Below are 20924 nucleotides of genomic sequence, written 5' to 3'. Positions count from 1 at the left end.
AAAGCCACCACTAAAACTGTGCCGATATCTCGTGAGAAAATACTTGTATCTAATCAAGGAGCGGACCCCAGAGCATTGGTTGCTTTGCGCGTCGTGACAATGCCATATTTGCCAATTCTACTAGATTTTAATTTAATTTAATTTAATTTTTTTCCGTTTTAATTCTCAAACAACTTAGCTGGTCACCCCTGCTCAAATCTAAAGACGAGATAAGGGGCTGTTCAAATCCTAAAACAAGGTAAGAGATTTAATCGAGTTTTATTTATCCACATTCCACCTTTGAAAAGGACACCGAATATTTTTGTCACCATAAGCTTGAGTGTATAAATAATTTTTGTTTTTTTAGATTAATCATTCCAATTTCAATCCTGGGAAAGTTTAAGTCCTTCAGATTGCTAATACTACTAACTGCTGTCCAAGTCAACTTCAGAAAGGTCAACAAGGTAATTATAACTTGTACATATCCTAAATTTTTATCATCCCAAATAACATCTTAAATAATGCAGGATTCATCCATTAATTAATGACATAATATAATTAATTTATAAAAAATTATCAATTAATTAATAAATATCACATCATTTAAAATAATTATTTAGGATAAAAAAATTTAAAATGTCTCTCTACCGTTTAGCCAAAAATTTAGTCAATGAATATTGCAGTACGAAATGGTTGGCAATGAGTGTGATCGCCGAAGGGCGTTAGCAGTTATTCTTCTTTTTTCTTTTTTTTTTCTCCTTTCCAGGTCCTGCATATACAATAATATATAGAACCAATTAAGTAAACAAAACCCAACAAGAATTCAAAACCACAAGTTCACACCGCACATTGTATATATGTCAACAGATGCGAAGCCAAGTGACAAACAATACAACAGACACTTTGGATACAGGACCAGCCTGGTTTATTATTATTATTATTTATAGTGGTGGTCAACTGATAAAACAGCATCAGATGCCAAATCCAACCAAAGCAGTGGCATCATGTGAACCAGCAGGCGGGAGAGAGCATTTAACTCTCAGAGCTGTAAGCGGTCTCGCCTGCTGAAAAGCTCTCTGCATTTAACTCTCAGAGCTGTAAGAGGTCTCGCCTGCTGAAAAGCTCTCTCTTTGAAAACGCATCATCTCCTCATAGGCCCATTCAAGACTAGGGCAATAATGAAGTGGCGGATTGAACCTGCTATCGTTGATGTCATCTGGCAGAAAAGCTCCATTCTCAATCAGGAATCTAACAGCTTCCTTCTTTCTTTCCTTGGCTGCAGTGTGAAGCGGGGTCCCTGCATTTACATGAGGAAGACAATAACAGTTGAGTAGCAATAAAAAGAGTAATTCCTTTTAGTATGTCAGAAGAGAAAAGAGTGTGAGGTGAGAGGTGCCAATAATATGGTTTCTTATAGGAGATACTTACAGCCGCAAGCACCCTTGGTTCTAGCATCAATGTCAGCGCCTCGCTCAAGCAAAACATCCATGACTTCAAGGTGCCCACCCTGAGCAGCAAGGTGGAGTGGAGTCACCCCTTTTGATTTGGGGCCCCATGCTGCCACATTCACATCCATTCCTTCATCAAGAAGTTGCTTTACCTATACAAAAAATCCATGCTTAACTGCTATTTCCCATAATGAAATGCTTAACAAAATTATCCACAATGAGTAGTTGCAGCTATCTTCAGTCATAACAAACTTAAGAACTTCCTCTTCCAAGAATATAATGATGTTATAATAATGTAGCACAAAAAGGAAACAAAATGTTTCCTGCAGCCCACGGTGAAACCATCTTACTTCATAATGAGCTAGACAAAGACCTTTAACATCATCTGAGTTCCAATAACAAAAATAATGAAATACTAACATTCTGTTGAGTCAAATGATTGAAGGGAAATGAGGGAGGAACACCTAAACACAGCCCCTTCCATTCACTTGAGTGGAAAGAAGAAAGCAGAAGGAAAGGAATAAGAGCAAGAATATTTATCTTCCTAACTCTCCATTTTCGTCCACGTCTGGCATGTAGAAATGTTGTGCTATGTTGGTGGATTCAGAACGGATCCTAATCCTTCCAAAATCATTCTCTCAACCCAAACAATGGATGTACACTTTGTGAATCAATACATATTTTACAGTTGTCATCATGGTCACACAAGCATTCCTAGTAAGTTCATCAGAACATGTAGGGTAATGCCCTTACAATTTCTATTAGTGGTAACAATTCATCAACATACCAGAAATGGATATCTCCTAAAATAAGGTGTATCTGCAAAAGTTACATTGTCAATCAAAAGCATACAAAGCATTTCGAACACAAAAAGATACTAACAAATTTGTCCGACTAAGAAACAAGCTCCAACAGGGTTATAATACAGCATGTGGAGACAAGTGGAAATTACATTTAAAATTTTATCAGAGGCGCATAAGAAAGTATTCACATGTCCATGTACCTCCATTATACACAAGTATGGACAATAATTTTAGCCCAACAGTCCATTGATACGCTAGGCATCAGAGCATACAACAATTGTTTCAAGAAAAACATGTATATGGTATATCCCAAATGATTGAAAACAAAATACTTCTGTGGAACAATTTTGAAACAACATATTCTATTGTCAAAAAACAAGGTGCCAAACCCATTATCCACTTTGTGCCCCCCCCCCCCCCCGGGACAACAACAAAAAAAGAAAAAAACCCAAACCAAATGGGCATGTACTTCTGTCATATGAATGAACGAACGAACGAAAACCCAAAAGCTACTATCTTTAACTGAGTAATGCAAACCGATCCAGCATTTATTTGATTGTTTGATGGAATCTACCGGCGGTGTTTTGCCTGACAATTATTGGTCTTTGTTAATACACATTGTTACAACCCTTAGAACAGCAGGTGATCGTAAATGAAACTAGTGAATGTTCATAATTTTCCCTCAAACACAGTACCCCAACCCTGAATCCTCCCATTAACCTTACCCCTAAAAAACAGTCCAGAAAAAAAGGCAGATAACAGCCCGGCAATCTATATCATAATACATAGATGCATTCGCACTCTGCCACATTCCCATCATGCACAAGAACCACAATATGCTAGCAGAACTGTATGCACGGAAAAACTAAATTTAGCAATATGGATGACTAAAAAACAATTTGTTTTTCAAACTGTACATATAAATACATTTATTTAACTATTTCCTATGTGTTAGGAAGACCTAGACAAAATACTAGCAATAACGTCAGATAAAATGACAATCACCAAACGAACAATAAACAACTAAAATAAATAGGCCAAACACCAAGTGCAGGGTAAACAAATTCTATAAACAACTATCAGCAGCTCCAAGTGAACCATATACAAATTCAGAAACTGAGGGTGATTGTTGGCACACATATAAAGATAAATTTTAGGTCTTCATTCAAACTAATAACTATATCAAACGAAATGGAGAAGAGTAAATTAGGATGAAACATAACAATAACCTACCAGTTTGATATCACCTTTACGGGCACCGATATGAAGAGGAGTCCAGCCCCTATCGTCAGTATCGATCACTGACCTAAAGAACCGCTTCCTAGAAGCCTTACGCTGCAGCGAAAATGGACCCAGTTGCTCATGCACCATGCTTTCTATCATCCTTCCTTCTTTCTTTTTCTCTTAGTTAGTTAATTAATTACTTATATATCAAATTTAAGCAAACAAAGAAAGTCTTGATTGATTAATTTTTGCTTACGATTTAGAAGCAAAACGAGAAAAAAGAAAACACGAAACGACACCGTGAGATTGGCTTACATGATAAAGAAGAAATACGCAATTAAAAAAAGGAAAAAGATTTAGCGGGAGTGATTGGCAATGCAATAGGGAGAGAAAGGATTCAGGCCAGGACCGAACACGCGAAGATTCTGGCGGATTGTAATTGAGGAAGTAGCAGATGAAGATAATATAAACATAGTAATTGATTCAAAACCCTAACGAATTTTAAAATTTATGTCGAGATTAAGTGAAACGCACAGAGAGAAAGAGGGAAATCGATTTCGAATTCGAAGAGAATAAGGTGAGAAATTAGACGAATCCCGGGTTGATTTGGAGAGAAATTGGAGGAAACATCAATAAATTTGTTGTGGTTTTCTGGCTTTTCTTCGCTGTTCTTTTGCCCTAGACGGCGAGGAAAGAGATGATCAGAAAGAGAGATTTGAGAGAGCGACTTGAGGTTATGAAATTTTATAAAGGGCCAGAAGATATTTATTTATTTATTTTAATTACCATTTTGTATTCTTCTCATCCTAGTAAATATTTTGATGTCTTTTTTTTTTTATATAAATATTTTGGTAATATATTTTTGTTGTCATTAAGGTACAGCTTAGTTGTAATTAGAATTCTATTTATATTTTTAGGTTTTAACTCCAGGTACTAATAATTGTTAAGATGTTATAACTTTTAAGTTTAAAAATTATAAATAAAATAAAAGTTAGTGGTGTGTATAAATATGACTTTTAAATAATAATTTTAATAAAAATATTATAAATTTTTATGATTTTGGTAATAGATCAAATTCAGTTAGGTTATGTTTAGTATAGTTTTTTAAATAGAGTTTATTTAATTAGAATTTTTATTTGTAGAGCTTATATAGGTATAGTTTTTACTGAAAATATTTTAGCTATTTAGTTATCAATGAAAATCTTTATTAAATGTTATAAAGTTACTTATTAGACAATGTTTTTTAAAGTTATGTTATGAAATAAATAAAATAAGATTGTGAAATAAATTAAGAACATTACAATTTAATTTTTTTTAAAAATACTCTACAATCTCTAGGCCAAAAAATCTAAAATTTGAGTATTTTAATAGAGCCAAAATATCTTATTTTATCTCTAAAAACTTAATTCAAAATACAACCAAACAATACTAAATTTTTTTTTAAAAGAAGTTATAAAATTAAGGGTTATTATCATTTCACTACTTCAAAATTTGACAAATATCAAATAACTACAAGAAATATTATCCTCTATCATTTTCCTACTGGCTACTATATCTTTACAAAAAAATCATTTTACTATTTTTTCGTTACAACCATTAGTTGACTAACAAAATACTAATTTTACCCTTCATGATTTAAAAAAACACTTAAAACTTATTTACAAAATCAGCTCTTCCACATTTATTTGATTATCTAAGTTTCATTTTCAACATTAGGAAATAAATATGGAATCATTAATAAGACAATTTTGTAATCCATTTATCATAATTCCATAAAAAAAAATGTTGATATTTTTTATCCATTTTTATAAATAGATTACAAATTCGTCTTATTAATGATTCCATTTTTATATCCTAATATTGGAAATGAAACTTAAATGATCGAATAAATGTAAAAGAGCTGATTTTGTAAATAAGCTTCCAGTATTTTTTTTAATCATGAAGGGTAAATTTAATATTTTGTTAGTCAACTAACTGGTCAACTAACAGTTGTAATGGAAAAGTAATAAAATAATTTTTTTTGTAAAGATATAGTAGAAAAATGATAGGGAACAATACTTCTTTTAATCATTTGATATTTGTCAAGTTTTGAAGTAGTAAAATGATAATAACCCTAAAATTAAATAAATACTTTTAACCATTAGATAAGCCATGCTAAATATGCATATAGTTTTCAAACTATAATAATTAATATTTATTAAATACTTTAAATATTATATCTTTTAAATTACATCTATTCCATTTTAATATTAAATAGAACCTTAAATTATTTTCATTCTAAAGGTTATTACTTTTATTATTAGGGGTAACAGATTTGTCACTTATAATAAAGTTTAATTAAACTATATCGTTTAAGGAACGACTTTATTAAAATTTACAAAAATCTTAAAGCAATAACAGATAAAATATATTCGTTCGAGCCCATTATGTCTATTGATGTAATTGGGCCACTTCGGCCCTTTCATTGGAATTTACTAATTTTTAAAAAGAAGTTAACTATTTTTTATTAAATAAAATATAAATCTCAAAATAAATGAACGACCAAAATCCCATCTCTCTTGTTAGGCCTGAGAAGGTGCGACTGATAGACAGACCTTTGTGTTTCCACTGATGAAGGGGAAAAAAGGGGGGAAAAAAACGAAATGGAAACTGAAGAGATTTTACAAGAATTAGAAAACGTGGAGGCTGAGGTGCGACTTGTACAAGGTACATTGATAATAGATTTCTATTAGCAAATACTTATTCTATAGCTTTAATCATCTCTTAACTTAACATTTACAGAGCAGATAAAGCAACTGGTTGATAGACAAGATCAGTTGTATGAGAGGCAATCAGAGTTAAAGTCTTTGTTAGAAGCATTTGAGGCATCACGTGGAAGCCCTATTCAGTATGGTGGCTCAAGTTCAACTGCTGTTGAGAATTGGTCCGGGACATTTGAGTGGGATTCTCGAGCTGATGATGTTAGGCTTAATGTATTTGGCATTCCAGCGTATCGGGCAAATCAGCAAGAGGTGATTGCTTTGCCCTTTTTTTTTTTTTTTTTTTTTCTTTTGCTTGCGGCATTGAAATCTTAGCTATTGTATGCATCATGGGTTTCTGAGTTGGGAGTTGATTGTTAGTTTTAGAATCGGAGTATAGATGCTTGTAGCTTGAATGCAAAACTTTCGCGGGTGGTCTGGGTTCGTTTAGTATTTTGCTCCGTAACAATGATTTAGAGAATTACTGATTAATTGTCGGTCTTGATATCAGATTATAAATGCTGTCTTGAGTGGAAGAGATGTTCTGGTGATTATGGCTGCAGGTGGTGGCAAGAGCCTCTGTTATCAACTCCCAGCTGTCCTTCGTGAGGGAATTGCTCTTGTTGTCAGTCCATTGCTTTCTTTGATTCAGGATCAGGTGTTGCTATTATTATAGACACTATCATCATTGTTTAGGTATAAAACAAAGCGCTCTAATGACCACCTATTTGTTTAGGTAATGTGCCTGGCTGCTTTGGGCATTCCAGCCCACATGTTGACATCAACAACTTCTAAGGAAGATGAGAAGTTCATATACAAGGCCCTTGAGAAAGGTGAAGGGGAGCTCAAAATGCTTTACGTCACACCAGAAAAGATATCAAAGAGCAAGAGATTCATGTCAAAACTCGAAAAGTGCCATCATGCCGGTCGTTTGTCTTTAATTTCTATTGATGTGAGCATATAGTTCAACATGCTACTCATGATTTTGAAGTTAATATACTCTGCTTTCATCGTTGATTTTATAGTCAATGGCTGTTCATCCTGTTATGTTTCTAAATCCTTGCTCAGTAGTCGCATTTTTGTGATAATTCTAGGAAAGTATTGACAGTCAGAAAGTTCATACGAGGATGAGTATGCATTTGGTCAATGTTTTCCGCATTCATCTTACACAATAAGGTTGTCACGATAGTAAATAGAAGGTTGCCAGACATGGTATGGAGAAATGGGTGAGAGCTGTTAAAGAAGCTTGGCATACAGCAGAAGATGTTAAAATCTTTTATTAAAATAAAATTAATGTTATACCTGTTCATCATTATGTGTCATTACAAAGGGACTTACCTGAAGTGTACTTTGTTGATTAAAAAGTGGAACTGGCCTTTTTACATGTAGACCTAGCTGGAGGGGTGCTTTCTGATTTTTACTCGAAATACTTTCCAACCTATTATATGATACCAATGAACTTAAATGTCATATAGGGCAGCATGCTAGGTATTCTTGATGTCAGTCTTCAAAAAATGATGATCTTTATAACATGTATATGGTAAATGTCATCACAGCTGTGTGTATGATTCATTGGTCTGCAGGAGGCACATTGTTGTAGTCAGTGGGGTCATGATTTTCGCCCTGATTACAAGAACCTTGGCATTCTCAAGACTCAGTTTCCCGATGTTCCTATGATGGCTTTGACTGTATGTCATTAATTTTTAATCCTTTATTTTTTATTTTTTGCTTTAGTTGCAATTTTGGGCCAATTTAAAAAATTTTACTTTCTAAAAATATATTGCAGGCAACTGCCACCCAGAAAGTCCAAAATGATCTGATGGAAATGTTGCACATTCGAAAATGCATTAAATTTGTCAGCACAATCAATAGGCCAAATCTCTTTTATATGGTATAGTTTTGATTCTCAGGAATTTTGAACTTGAACCTAACAGTTTAAGTGCTAATATGATGATTTCTTGAGTTACAGGTAAGAGAAAAGTCATCTGTTGGTAAGGTGGTTATTGATGAAATTGCGAAATACATACAGGAATCTTATCCAAATAGCGAGTCGGGGATAGTATATTGCTTCTCCAGAAAGGAATGTGAACAGGTTTGTGTCTGCTGTTATTTTCAACCTTCCTGTCTTGTCTTGTCCTGTACCATCCTTTCCTTTTATTTTTATTTTTTTCGAGTTTTTATCCTTCTGGAGATCAGTATATCTTGATTGTAAAGTTTTCATTGCTTTTATTATGTGCATGGTATTTATGTATAAATGACTTGCTCTGGTTTTGTCTACTCAAGTGGACATTTAAACCATTCATTTTGAACCGTTGATTAAGATAAAATTAAATGTCAAATCTTATGAAGCATGGGTTACTCCTGATGTTTTGAATCTTTCAGGACTTGCTATAACTTCATCTATGGTTCTTGTCAGTCTTCCAAGGGATTAAGTGACTAACTAGATGCTTGGTGCTCCAAACGTATTTCACTAGGGACACGCTTAGAAAAATTTGTGTGGTGAGTTGATACTTCTCGAGTTTATTCCTACTGAAAATCTGACATGACCTCTTGTGAAATTTGGACCTTTAACATATAAATACGAAAGAAGTCATTTTCAGTACATGATTCCAAAAATGACCTTACCGCATGGGATCTACCATCCCCAATTGCAGTCAGACAACCTCATTTAGATTACAGCAAGTATTGAACATCAGTAGAGCCTTAGTCCCATGGTATTCACACATCTTAAGCTACTTGTGATCCAAATTTTGTTGCAAAAGATGACATATCCTCCTAATTGGTTAACATTAGATAGCTCAGTTTTTTTGATAAGAGACAGAAAGAATAATAATATATTAGATGAAGATGTACAAAAAGGAAACAAGTTATGCATATTGTGCCTATAAGCTATAGGCCAAGATAGCTCAAAAGTTGATCAGGACACATTAAAAGTTTCTGAAATCATCAAAATACAGCAAAAACAAACAGCCTTTAGATCAAGTCATCACTGCATCCCAATTGTGATAAATAAGGAAAAAAGGTAGTTCTTGGAATTCAGAGAACCTGGAAGCACCTGATTCCTTAGGTTTGAGTTTGAGCTGTCTTTGACTTCAATTTTGTTAACTAGTGTGCATTAGGAAACTTTCATTCTTCATACTTTGGTTGCTGTCATTCAAGTGTTAAAATTGTTTATAGTTATTTCTAAGGACACACACAGATATATGTGGAAAGTTCTGAGCATAGTGTTGTTTAGAATTTTTTGACATTCAATCATCACATTTTTCTGGATAACGATGAACTAATTCTTCAAGAAGTTTAGTTTGTTTTCTTATTTGTTATCTGCATCGGTTAGTCATTATTGACTTTATCTTGTTGCTAACTGTACTTGTCATTAAGAAAACTGATAAATGCCTCAGGAAATGTTTGGCTCCTCGGGCTTTTAGATGTTGAACTTGTTTAAAAGACTTTATGAGGCTAATTTTATTTTTCCGATGAAACTTGAGATATCTTCATTTGTTTCGTTTCTAACAGATCCAGATTCCTGGTGTTTTGGATCTTAGATAATAGTATATAGCTTCTGGATGGAGTGATATTTATTTCTGTCTCATACTTTCAAGAGTTGTAGGTTGCACAAGAGTTACGACAGAGAGGAATTTCAGCTGATTATTATCATGCAGACATGGATATAAATGCTCGTGAAAAGGTTCATATGAGGTGAGTGCAAAAGTTGGATTGCTGCTGAATTTACGTACATCATATTACTTGAGTGAAATGTTTTCCTAGAAAAATAATAGCTATAATATCCAAACATTTTGAAGCCTTATACAGTGAGCAATAATGAAATTGTTATTTTGGTTTCACAGTTAAGAGTCTTATGTATGTTCCTTTTTTCATGACATAGGTGGAGCAAAAATAAGCTGCAAGTCATTGTTGGCACGGTATGCATATTGCAATGGTCAAACTCTTTATAGGTATTAATAATCATTTTTTGTTCTGATTCATTTGCTTGTATCAGGTGGCATTTGGTATGGGGATCAACAAACCAGATGGTTAGTATTGCAAATTTGCTTCTGCCGATGGTTATGACCAGTTACGAACTAGAATGTTCCTGTTTAACAGATTGTAATGGAAATATTAGTAATGTTTTTGTTTAGCTTTAGGTTTGCTTCTTTAGGGTCAACTTGTGCACACACTGTCTTTAATTGCTAATATTAAATCTATGAAGTATTAGCGTTCTACAAGTTATAGAGAAGCTAAAGCAACCATAGGTCATAACTTCTGAACTTTGGCTAAAAGTTGACATTTGCAATTTAATGTTGTAGTAGAAAAGTACAGAATTAGTTCGTAGATTTGGCTTGATATGGTTTAGATTTGAGTGCCCAAAGTGGCTGGACTAAAAGAGTGAAAAAGAGCACAGAAAGATTGCTGAAATTTCTAGGACAACAGTGTAAATAATGATGAAAGACTTCAGATATGTATTTGAATTGGTAATTAAGGGATTGCGATCATGGAAATATTGTTTTAAGGATATGGAAATCAGAGAAGCAGGGCTGATTGCTAATTATGTGATGGTAATCGGTGCAAGTTTTCTAACAACTTCCTTCTATCAAATCATCTGTTAATTAATCCTTATTGCTCTCATAATTGTCTGATCATGGAAGTTCTCTTGGAAAACTGGGATACACCTTGTTATTTCATCAGGATTGCAAATTTGTTTATCTTTATTCCCTTGAATTTGGACATTAACTTTCTCTTTTTGATGCGTGCATGAGAAAAAAAACCTGCTTGCAATTGATGAATGAAAATGCCCATTGAAGTTTGCCCCACTTCTAGAACCAATTTATTGATATGTTTTCCTTACCATTTATAACTTTATCTACATACTAAAACAAACACGTGCATGCATGCAGATGCGTACATAGATATATGATGTCTTTTAGGTATTCTTGTATTTTATCTCCATGCTTTTGTACTAAGAGGCATTCTTGTATTTTTTTTCCTCCATAATTTTTTGAACTAAGAGAATAATTCCTTAGTAATAGGTGCACTTTTGTTCTCTTTTGTCTTCTGATAGTTCTCCGTCTATCAGATAATACATATACATGTATTCCTAATATCATTACCTGCTTGTAGTCAGGTTTGTCATCCATCACAGTCTGAGTAAATCGGTGGAAACATATTACCAGGTTTTTTACTCTTTCCTAACAAGCTTTTTATTAAGCCTTTTATTTTTTTTATTTTTTCCTATATATGTTTGTTTTTACGATTGAATTTTGGTACAGGAAAGTGGTCGTGCAGGAAGAGATGGGCTACCTTCTGAGTGCCTTCTCTTTTTTAGGCCTGCTGATGTTCCCAGGCAGGTAAGACTTTCATTGACGCCACAAAATTTTATTATATATGCTCAAGTATTCTTGTATTTGTTAGTAGTGACACTTGTCTCTGAGCAGAGTTCAATGGTCTTCTATGAGAACTCTGGATTGCAGAATCTCTACGACATTGTACGGTATAGTCAGGTACTGCTGCTGTTATTTATTTATTTTGGTAATCCTATGTGCTATTGCCCTAGTCATAACTCCACATATCATTAGTTGTACACACACATTGATATTATGTACATACATTGTTGGAAGCTTTTTAACTTACATTATAAATTAAGAATAATTCGTTAAGCTGCTTGAGCCACCTTCTTAATCAGGAAAAATAATCTGTATGGTGGCTTAGGCTTCTGTTGGTCTATAATGAGGAAACTTGCATTCCCTATGGGCACATTCTTGCGGACAGCTTGTCCCTTTTCCCCTTTTGTTCTTTTCCTAATGAATATTTTGTGTTATTAGAAATAAAAATGAGACAACTTTAGTGCTTGCTGAGACTAATGGTATGTTTGGTTTAAAGAAATATAAGGAGAGGAGAGGAGAGGAAAGGAGGAAAGGGGAAAGAAATAAGGGGAGAAAGATGAATTCTATATCCAACGAAATAATGAAAAATAGATTGACCATCTTTTTCACTCATTTTCTCTCCCCCTCTTTCCTTTCCATTCATCTCCTCTCCTTCCCAAACGTGGGCTTGGCATAAATCTTGGATTTTTTCCTTTATGTTTAAATTGACATCTTATTTGTGACGCTTCTCATTTGAAGAGCCTTTTTCTGGGGATGCTCATACGATCCTCTGTATTTGAATTTTTTTTAATCATGCCTTAAACATAAATCTTGTTATGAGCAATTCTTCGAATGCCATTGTGACTTTCTAACGCAAAAAAATAGAGTGTGTGTGTGTGTTTGAGTAATCTTTCAATAAGGGATCAAAGACAAGATAAGCAAGCACTTTAATGTAGTGTATCGGAAATTGTGTTTTTCTGTCTTTTAGTATGTCCCTTACCATATTAAAGTAAGAGATCCCTTACTAGATAACAACCGTATATATTATATATATATATATATCTATCTTTGTTACAAATTATAAAAGTCAAAATATTTTTTTTTGATAAGAAAGTCAAAATATTATTGAATATACATTGTTGCTCCTAAATTGAAAAACTTTTACTGGAATATCTGTTCTTTTGTCGTGATTTGAAATACTCCACTTTTGCCATGTGACTCTTTCAGGAGTTACCATTGCAGAAAATAATTTAAGTATTCCATAACAATCATCTTCATTACTTTGTAATTGACTCTTTAGTGTTTTTTGAATCATTTTCATAGTCGAAAAACTGTGCAAGATTTCTTTCAAATATATTTTGTACTCATTTTTGGTTTTTGCTGAAACCAGCTTTGGACTGAAAATGGCTTTTTGCTGGATAAATTGGGTGATCACTGGCTGCGTAGTTTTTTTTTTTTTTTAACTGATTGAATTTGTCAAGAAATTTGAGAACATTGAATTGGGCACTGAGTTTCTCCCACCACATCACTCTAAAACTCCTAACCAAGGATGGGATTTTTGGGCAATATTGACATAAACATATTCCCATCCGCAATCTCTTTTTGACAAAAGGAAATTGTTCACTTCAAATGAAAGGATTTCTCGAATAGGACTTAAGAAATTCCACTATTCAATGAACCAATATAGGAATGTAAAATTGGTTCCCCTTTCGAAGTAGATTGTTATCCTTTTTGAAACTAAAAGGCATTATGCCGAGCTTGATGGTAATCCTAGTATTTGTAACCTGGAGGGTCAAAACTTTGGGAAAATATTTTCTTTCAACAAAAACATTTGAAAGTAACTTTGTCATAGTTTTCCAATGATGAAGAAGATTCAAAAACCATTGGAGAGTCAATTGTTGATTTAGCATAAAGTAATGAAAATAATTTTTATGAAATACTGTAAAAGATTGCGTAATAGTATCTCCTGCAAAAGTGGAAAGTAGATATTCCTGTAAAAGACCACATGGCAAGTTTTTCAATTCAGAAGCAATAATGTTTTAATAAATTTGTAATAAAGATAACGCATGTGGAAAAAGTAAGAACAGATGCAATGGATGGGAGAACAAATAACAAAAGGAAAAAACATCAAAGTATTTGAAAAGAGGGGGAAAAAATGGAAAATTCAAATGAGTAGAACACATGTTTATGGAATATTTCAGGATGAAAAACAAGCATTATCAAGACAGATATTCCTGTGAAGACCATTAATATTTGCTTTTATACAAATAGAAGGATCAAGTAATAAATATTTTAACAAGCTAATTTTTAAAGTTGTTCTTTGGATTGTTTGAGTTGATTTTGTAAGCTTGTATGCTTTTTGACATATAAAGTAGACGGTCAAAAGGTCTATCTTCTAGTACAAATTCAATTAATATATCTTGGTTGTTTTCAGTCGTATGTTTAACAAAAGCTATATCATATTTCAAATTCAATAATATGCATGCAAAATTTAAGGCATAAAAAAAATAAATAAATAAATTGAAAGCAAGAAATTGAAATAAAATCGATAGATTGATTGTAAATAAAACTTACAAGTTTTGATGCTCCTAAATCTTTGAAGACTGGATACAAGTTCAGAAGTGAATACACCGGATTGGATACGGTGACACTAAAATTTTGAGATAAAGAGTATTTTGATGTTAAGGAGTAGTCTGAAGCCTGCCTTTATTGCCTTCTAACTAGCTTTCATAAACTTTTGAGTAACGGTTTCCCATTCTTGTCTTCTTGATAGTGCTAGTCTTTTATCTTGAAATATTCTCTAAGCATCTTTCCACAGCGAATCATGCATTTGAATTATGCGTTTGTTGTTTCCACTTTTCATCTCGAAAAATTCCTTGAGCATGTTTCCACCATACATCATGCATTTGAATTATGCATTTGTTTTTTCCTCTTTTCACATGCTTTTTCCTTTTGCTATTTGCTTTCCCAACCATTGCTCTTGTTCTTGCTTTCTTAGCATACATTATTTTTGTTTCAAGTTATTTAATTCAAAATAATTATTGCATACACATTATTGCTTCTGAATTTAAAAACTTGTGTTTTGTGATCTTTTACAGGAATATCTGTTTTTTATCGTATAATTTGCGGAACTCCACTTTTGCCATTTGACTTTTACAGAACATACTGTTATGGAATATTTTTACAGGATTCCATAACAATTATCTTCATTACTTTGTGCTAGATTACTTATTGTCTCTTCAGTGATTTTTGAATCTTCTTCATCGTCAAATATATATATATATATATATATATAGAGAGAGAGAGAGAGAGAGAGAGAGAGAGAGAGAGAGAGAGAGAGAGAGAGAGAACTTCTTAGGTGTGGACTTCCACATTTTAAAACTGTGTGGACGTCTGCACTTGAGAAGATATATATGTGAGTTAGGTTCCAATCTAAGAATCCCTGATTTTATTAAAATTCGGGACGAGTTTACAACGTTGTAAACCTCTTTTTGCATTGTTTTACAACGTCGTAAACTCGTCTCGTACTTTAATACAATCTGGGATTTCCCAAATTGGAAAATTATATATATATATATATATGTATGTATGTATATCCCTTCTTGTCCCCGTTGTCTTTCCAGAGGCTCCGCAAAAAATAGACCGCTGGACTTGCAATGCATTTAAAAATTAAGCCACATTGACCAGTAAAATGCTATGCAGGTATTTTGTTTCTAGATTTTGATTAAAATCTCTTTTTTCAGTCAAAGAAACAATGCCGACGAAGTACATTTTTCAGGCATTTTGCAGAGCCATTACAAGACTGCAATGGTACTATTTGTTGTTAAACATAGTATTATTAAATTACACTTTTGTCTCTTCGGTTACGTTTATTTGGAATAACACAATTGTAACTTTGTGTTCTCTTAGGGATGTGTGACATTTGTGCATTCTCATATGAGGTTAACGAAGTTGATGTAACTCGTATGTTTCTTTCTCTCCTATTTGACATACATACACTCGTACACATGCCATGCATTTTAGTTCTTCAGTCATTTTCTGATTCTGTTTTGCTCATTGATTACAGTCTAGTTCTGTGGTTAAACACTGGTTTTATGCTGGATGAATGAGTTGAATTACTTATCCCTCGGTCTATTAGTGAACTATCTCTCTAGGGATTGTGAAAGATGTTCCACTAGAAATATTCTTGTTATTGCTTCGACTCATATTCCACAAAAAGTGGATCCCACTTAATCCCCTTCTTTACACGATTTCTTTTTCATATAGATAGATATAGGATTTATGGGGCAATTACTTACAAGTACATTTTGTGTGTTTTTTTTTTTGCGTTTATTTATTATCTCTTTTACTTTACTTTGTATTTTGTGCCTGAGGTATAAGTCAATTTTTTCCATCATAATCGCATACATTCTGGAACTCCATTTTTTTGGTTAAAGGTTCAAATTTGTCTGTATATGACAATTCTTGCTTGTTTAATTCCAGGAGATTATTTGTACACTGCTGTTTTTCTTGTTTCTTTCATTTTAAGTATCCGTTACACTGGAACATTGAGAAAGTGCGTCTAGTAATTTTTGAAAAGCTCCAGCAAGTTAATCTCTTCTGCATGGTGGTCCTGGCTGGTCCCTTGGTCCCAGCAAATCATGATTTCATTGAAAACCATATCTTTGGTTCATACTCAGTGAAATACTTTCGAGCATAATTCCACTTTGCCAATTACTTTTAAAAACATTATAAGTGTTGTTTCTTCCAGTTGCCAGTTTTTCTCATTGATTAAATTTTTTTGCTTTGACTGTAGAAAACGTCGAGATGGGTTATATTGAAATTTCCCAGTTGTTTCAAGTTTTCTCTACTGATTTATGTTCTTTTAAATTTTTCTACACATACATAGCTTGATGGATAAACCACTACATAATTTTCTTAGTTTTACTTGATAAGTTGATTTGCTATGCTTTGCAGGTCATGCACAGTGTATCATTTCTTTGCTGCAAGATATTCAAGATAATAATCAGAGATTGACGATGTTACAGTTGGTAGATAAAATGAAAATTAAGCTCAAGGAAATAGGTTGGTTATGGTTATTGGCTTCGTATTTCTTCACCATGTCCAAGATGAATGATCTGGATATTCCTACATCATAAAAAAATAGAATGATGCGAACACATATTTCATAAGTCTATGTAGTACTGGGCAAAAACAAAAAATTAATTTGTTCTCTTTCATTCTGTTTTGTAAGATGGGAGGATTAGGTAATGGAAATATCAGTTTGGAGGTAAACTTTTGGAAAGAGAGTAAATATATTCTCTTAATTGGAGCTTTTTAGCTATAAGGTTCTGTAAAAAGTGAGTTTTAAATTTTTAATCCTTGAGCCTTGAGGTGTAGAGGCATTAACTTTTAGGATTCTCTTTTTACATTTGATAAATACGAGTAATTCCCAAAATCTAGTTCATTCAATGGTTACATAAAAAGGGATAGAAAACTATGATGAAATGAGAGAGCGAGGTACTGTCCTTTCACTTCGACATGGAAATATGTTCTCTAGGTGTTGGGAATAATGGCATTAGGCAATCATATTCCTGTATCTGAGACTGAAAAGAAGTATGACTAATTAAGGGAGGAAAAAAAGCATCTCTTCAACAACAAACTGAGATGTATGTGGTACATAAGCAAATGAGAGAGAGAGTTCCGCCCCATTTGAAGGCAATGCCTAAATGTTTATGTTGTGCTCTGTGCTATAAATGTACCTTTCTACTGGCGGTGAAATAAATTACAACTTCAAAATATTGCTTGTTACTATTAGAATTTTTTCGCTCACCTGATAAGTACTATTAGAAATTTTTGGTTGATATGTATGGTAGTCTTAGCTATTTTTCAAATTCATGAACTATATCTTTTCTTACTGCAATCACTTGTTCACAATAACATAATAATTTTGTAGACCTGGATTTTCATATTTAATAATGTGATAACTCGCGGGCACAGCCGCGTCCAGAAATAAGCGCCCGAAGGTCGTGGTGCCAAAACCCCCCATCGGAAAAATGGCCAAAACCCTTTAATTTTTTTTTTTTTTTATTAATGCAGATTCTGACCTGAAACGAGAGGAAATAGAACAGCTTGTATTGCAGCTTATAATAGACCGTGTTTTGGTGAGAATTGGACCCTTTAGCCCTGGTGCATTTTTATTAATTTGCTGCTTAAAATAGATCGTTTTATGGCGAGAATCAGACCCTTTAGACCTGTAACTGTTTCTATTAACTCCCTTGTGCTTATTTACTTATCCAATCCTGTTACTGACATAAAAGGATAATACATAATTTTGAAAAGTCAATTGAGTTCAAAGGTGCCTGTAGTACGTACAAATATCATGTGAAGTTTTGTTTGAAGGACATAATTGCAACTAAATTTTTGAAAGATACTTACTCTTGTTCATATTGTGCATAACACAGAGGAGAAAAGATATTAAAAAGAAATTTAAGCTCAGCCATTTATAAATTTGAGAGAGTATCTGTAGCAGATGATAAGACCAATTTTATTCCTTTTTTTTCCCCCAGGATGGTGCCCAACCTTCTTGGATATGTTTTTTTTTTTCATAATTTCTTTTTCTGCTGATGCAATTTATATATAATTCTGTCTGACTGTAATCGAAATATGTTTATGATGTAGAGTGAAGAATTTCAGCATACAGCTTATTCAACAAATGCATATGTAACAATCGGACCACTAGCGAAACTAGTATTACAAGGTGATGCTTTCATTTACAAAGAAGATGCCAGGTTACAAATCTTGATCATCAGATTTCTAGGATTAGAATTTTTGCACACTCATTTCGGTATTGTTGAATTCTAATTTTACAATCTGCATGATCGACATGAATTTTTTGTCCATTTGTGCATATAACGATCTTAGTTTATTCATATCTCATCTTAATATCCTGATATGATTTATTTTTACATTACTTCAATTTGTGTAAATTTTGGAGAGAATAAACTAACATTTATTTTAGGATAATCTAGTAATCAGGATATTAAGATGAATTGAAAATCTAGTTTTAATACCTCCTTTCAGGCTTGAACATTCCAGTAGCGGCTCAACTCTTAGCTAAGTTAGGCAATTGCCTAGGGTCCCATCTAAAATTAAGGCCCCAATTTAGGATAAATTATTATTTTTTATATATTAATTTATGCTTTAAAAGTAAATTTTTCAAGTGAAATAAGTTTTATTTTCTTTTCCAATATATCATCAAGGCCCATTTGAATCCCTTCTAAATATATTTTAATGACCCATTAAAATCTAAAAGATAGGAGCGAATCTATTTCAATGTATTAAAATCCAAAAGATATTTAAAAAGCAAAAAAGTAATTAATAGTGAATCTTTGTCCAATTTCATCAACCATTCATTTTCTTTTTCATTTTTGTAAGTTGTTACAATTCAAGAATATAGTATAATCTAAAATCTACTGGAATTTTAAATCCATACGCTCGTAATATAATCTAAAGAGCAGTTCAGTAATAACATGAAAGTATACTCACAAATAATTGAAAAAAAAAATTACTCCAAATCTACAATTTTTTTAAAGCAATACTTATAAAATTTTACATACACTTATTTTTTTTTTATCCATTTAACATAGAGATTAGTTTTTAGTTTTAAATAAATTTTAATTGCAATATTTATTTGAAATTTTTGCCTAAGGCCGTACATTGTCTTGAGACGGCCCTGGAACATTCACTAAGGTATCATGCAAGTATTTCATATAATTGCCAATATACTGACTTATATCCCTCCACAAACAGGGAAGAAGATCATTAAACTCGAGATTTCTAGTGTACAGAAGAATACAGCCGACAACAAGAAATCAACCAAACGTAGTTTAACATCATCTGCTTTGGAGTTTGAACTTGATGAACTGCGAAAGGAACTTGCTTCAATTAGTGGAGGAATACTCCCTCATTCTGTTTTGTCTAGTCAACTGATCAGATTGATAAGTGCCCGGAAACCGAGTACAATGGAAGAGGCAAGTTCCAATCATGTCAATTGTCCCTTTAAAGATGCTTGACATTAGAGCACCAATCTTTCTATGCTTGTTTGAATGAAATTCTATTTCATCCTTGGGGCCGCCTCTTTAAATATTAACTCATTGAAGGCTAGCAAAGCTGATAGAACTCCTAAACATGCATGTATGCATATAAGCATGCTCAAATACGTGCATAAGAAATTTTTTAAAATTTTTTTATTCTGTAGAATTTATAAAATATGTGTTTATTTAATGTTGCAGCTGGAGAAGATAATTGGAAAGTTGAAGACGGGAAAGTATGGGAGTAGAATTCTTGAAGTAATCAGTAAGTGTGGCAACTCCGAGCAACAGCATGATAATAATGCAGTCTCGAAGGAAGAGCAAGGAAGGGGTGCGAGAGCTTCAAAGAGAACTAAAAAGGAAAAGGCAGTTGTTGTAGTTGACAGTAGTGACGATAGTGAAGTGTGATTCTTGAAGAAGAATCAGAAAGTTCTTGTCTTACCATTCATTAGAAGCTAAGAACAATCATCGACGGCTAGTTTGACATAGGACTAGATGTGACCGGAGTGATTTAGGTTATACAACTCTGATGGATGTCTTGGTGCTCAGTTCTGAACTGTTACTGTGGGAAACTTTGCAACGATTTTCAACTTTTTTCTTACTTTGTTGGCTCTCGAGTCTGGATTTAACTCAACTGATTATGGATCTCAATAATAAACCCTATTATGTTATGTATGTTTAGAATGTATTTTCTGATATTTTCTTAAATAATTTTAGGTTTAAAACAAATCCACCCGACGATACAAATAAATTTACCTTTAGAATTGGTGCGAAGATGATGATTTCTTATTTTAATTGAATTATTGAATGAGCATTAATAATTGATTCTTTTAAAATATTTAGATCATTTTTTTCTTTGGAGAAAAAAATGAAAATTTTTTGCAAGCACTCAATTTTCGGTGGGTCAAAATTTTTTCTCAATCTGTAGGCAAATATTAAAGTTATGCTTAAATGGATAAATTGTAGTATTATGGGTTATAATTTATTTGAATTAGCTTAATGCGTATTTGCTATGATTTCATTTTTGGCCAAAAGTTTTTTTTTTGGTTGTTTGACTGGATATTTTTTAATTTAAAAAAAAAAAGTTTTTGAAATAAAAAAATCACTGTACCAGACTTTCGAAATTTGCACTTTTGAAAGGAGGGGATTAAACCTTTTTAGAACACATGTAATGTCAAAACCACTGTAATAACTATTAATATTTTGAAAATTATTTAATTAAATGTAAAAGTTTTATCGTGAACTACATTGAGTAACGTCGCATGCCAATGAGCACTACTATTGATCATCATCACTCGATCTT

The 20924-nt window shown here is 32.8% G+C and overlaps 2 protein-coding genes across 4 annotated transcripts; one reads left to right on the top strand and one right to left on the bottom strand.

Moving 5' to 3' along the window:
* Positions 1 to 755: 755 nt before the first annotated feature.
* LOC18042115 (phytochrome-interacting ankyrin-repeat protein 2) lies at positions 756 to 4200 on the bottom strand. Its single transcript, XM_006432762.2, has 3 exons — positions 3464 to 4200; positions 1408 to 1579; positions 756 to 1276 (listed from the first exon to the last, which is right to left on the bottom strand). Exons 1-3 carry the CDS (start codon positions 3611 to 3613, stop codon positions 1062 to 1064), a joined length of 537 nt encoding a protein of 178 aa, XP_006432825.1. The 5' UTR covers positions 3614 to 4200; the 3' UTR covers positions 756 to 1061.
* Positions 4201 to 6008: 1808 nt separating this feature from the next.
* LOC18042145 (mediator of RNA polymerase II transcription subunit 34) lies at positions 6009 to 20276 on the top strand. Of its 3 annotated transcripts, none has more exons than XM_024184466.1 (20): positions 6009 to 6160; positions 6236 to 6465; positions 6704 to 6850; positions 6929 to 7144; positions 7776 to 7880; positions 7979 to 8083; positions 8162 to 8284; positions 9800 to 9888; positions 10076 to 10112; positions 10190 to 10223; positions 11308 to 11360; positions 11457 to 11534; positions 11622 to 11687; positions 15293 to 15359; positions 15459 to 15512; positions 16506 to 16613; positions 17628 to 17692; positions 18210 to 18288; positions 19341 to 19561; positions 19823 to 20276. In XM_024184466.1, exons 1-20 carry the CDS (start codon positions 6097 to 6099, stop codon positions 20027 to 20029), a joined length of 2148 nt encoding a protein of 715 aa, XP_024040234.1. In that variant the 5' UTR covers positions 6009 to 6096; the 3' UTR covers positions 20030 to 20276. The 3 variants fall into 3 exon arrangements, with proteins under 3 accessions (XP_024040234.1, XP_024040235.1, XP_024040236.1); XM_024184468.1 differs by having other exon boundaries at positions 6129 to 6160; positions 6241 to 6465; XM_024184467.1 differs by lacking the exon at positions 15459 to 15512.
* Positions 20277 to 20924: the final 648 nt, after the last annotated feature.

This window comes from Citrus clementina, unplaced genomic scaffold, assembly GCF_000493195.1.
Source record: "Citrus clementina cultivar Clemenules unplaced genomic scaffold, Citrus_clementina_v1.0 scaffold_5, whole genome shotgun sequence".
Lineage (NCBI taxonomy): Eukaryota > Viridiplantae > Streptophyta > Magnoliopsida > Sapindales > Rutaceae > Citrus > Citrus x clementina.
The sequence above is the reverse complement of the archived record's forward strand: the minus strand, read 5'-3'. Positions and strand labels throughout refer to the sequence as shown.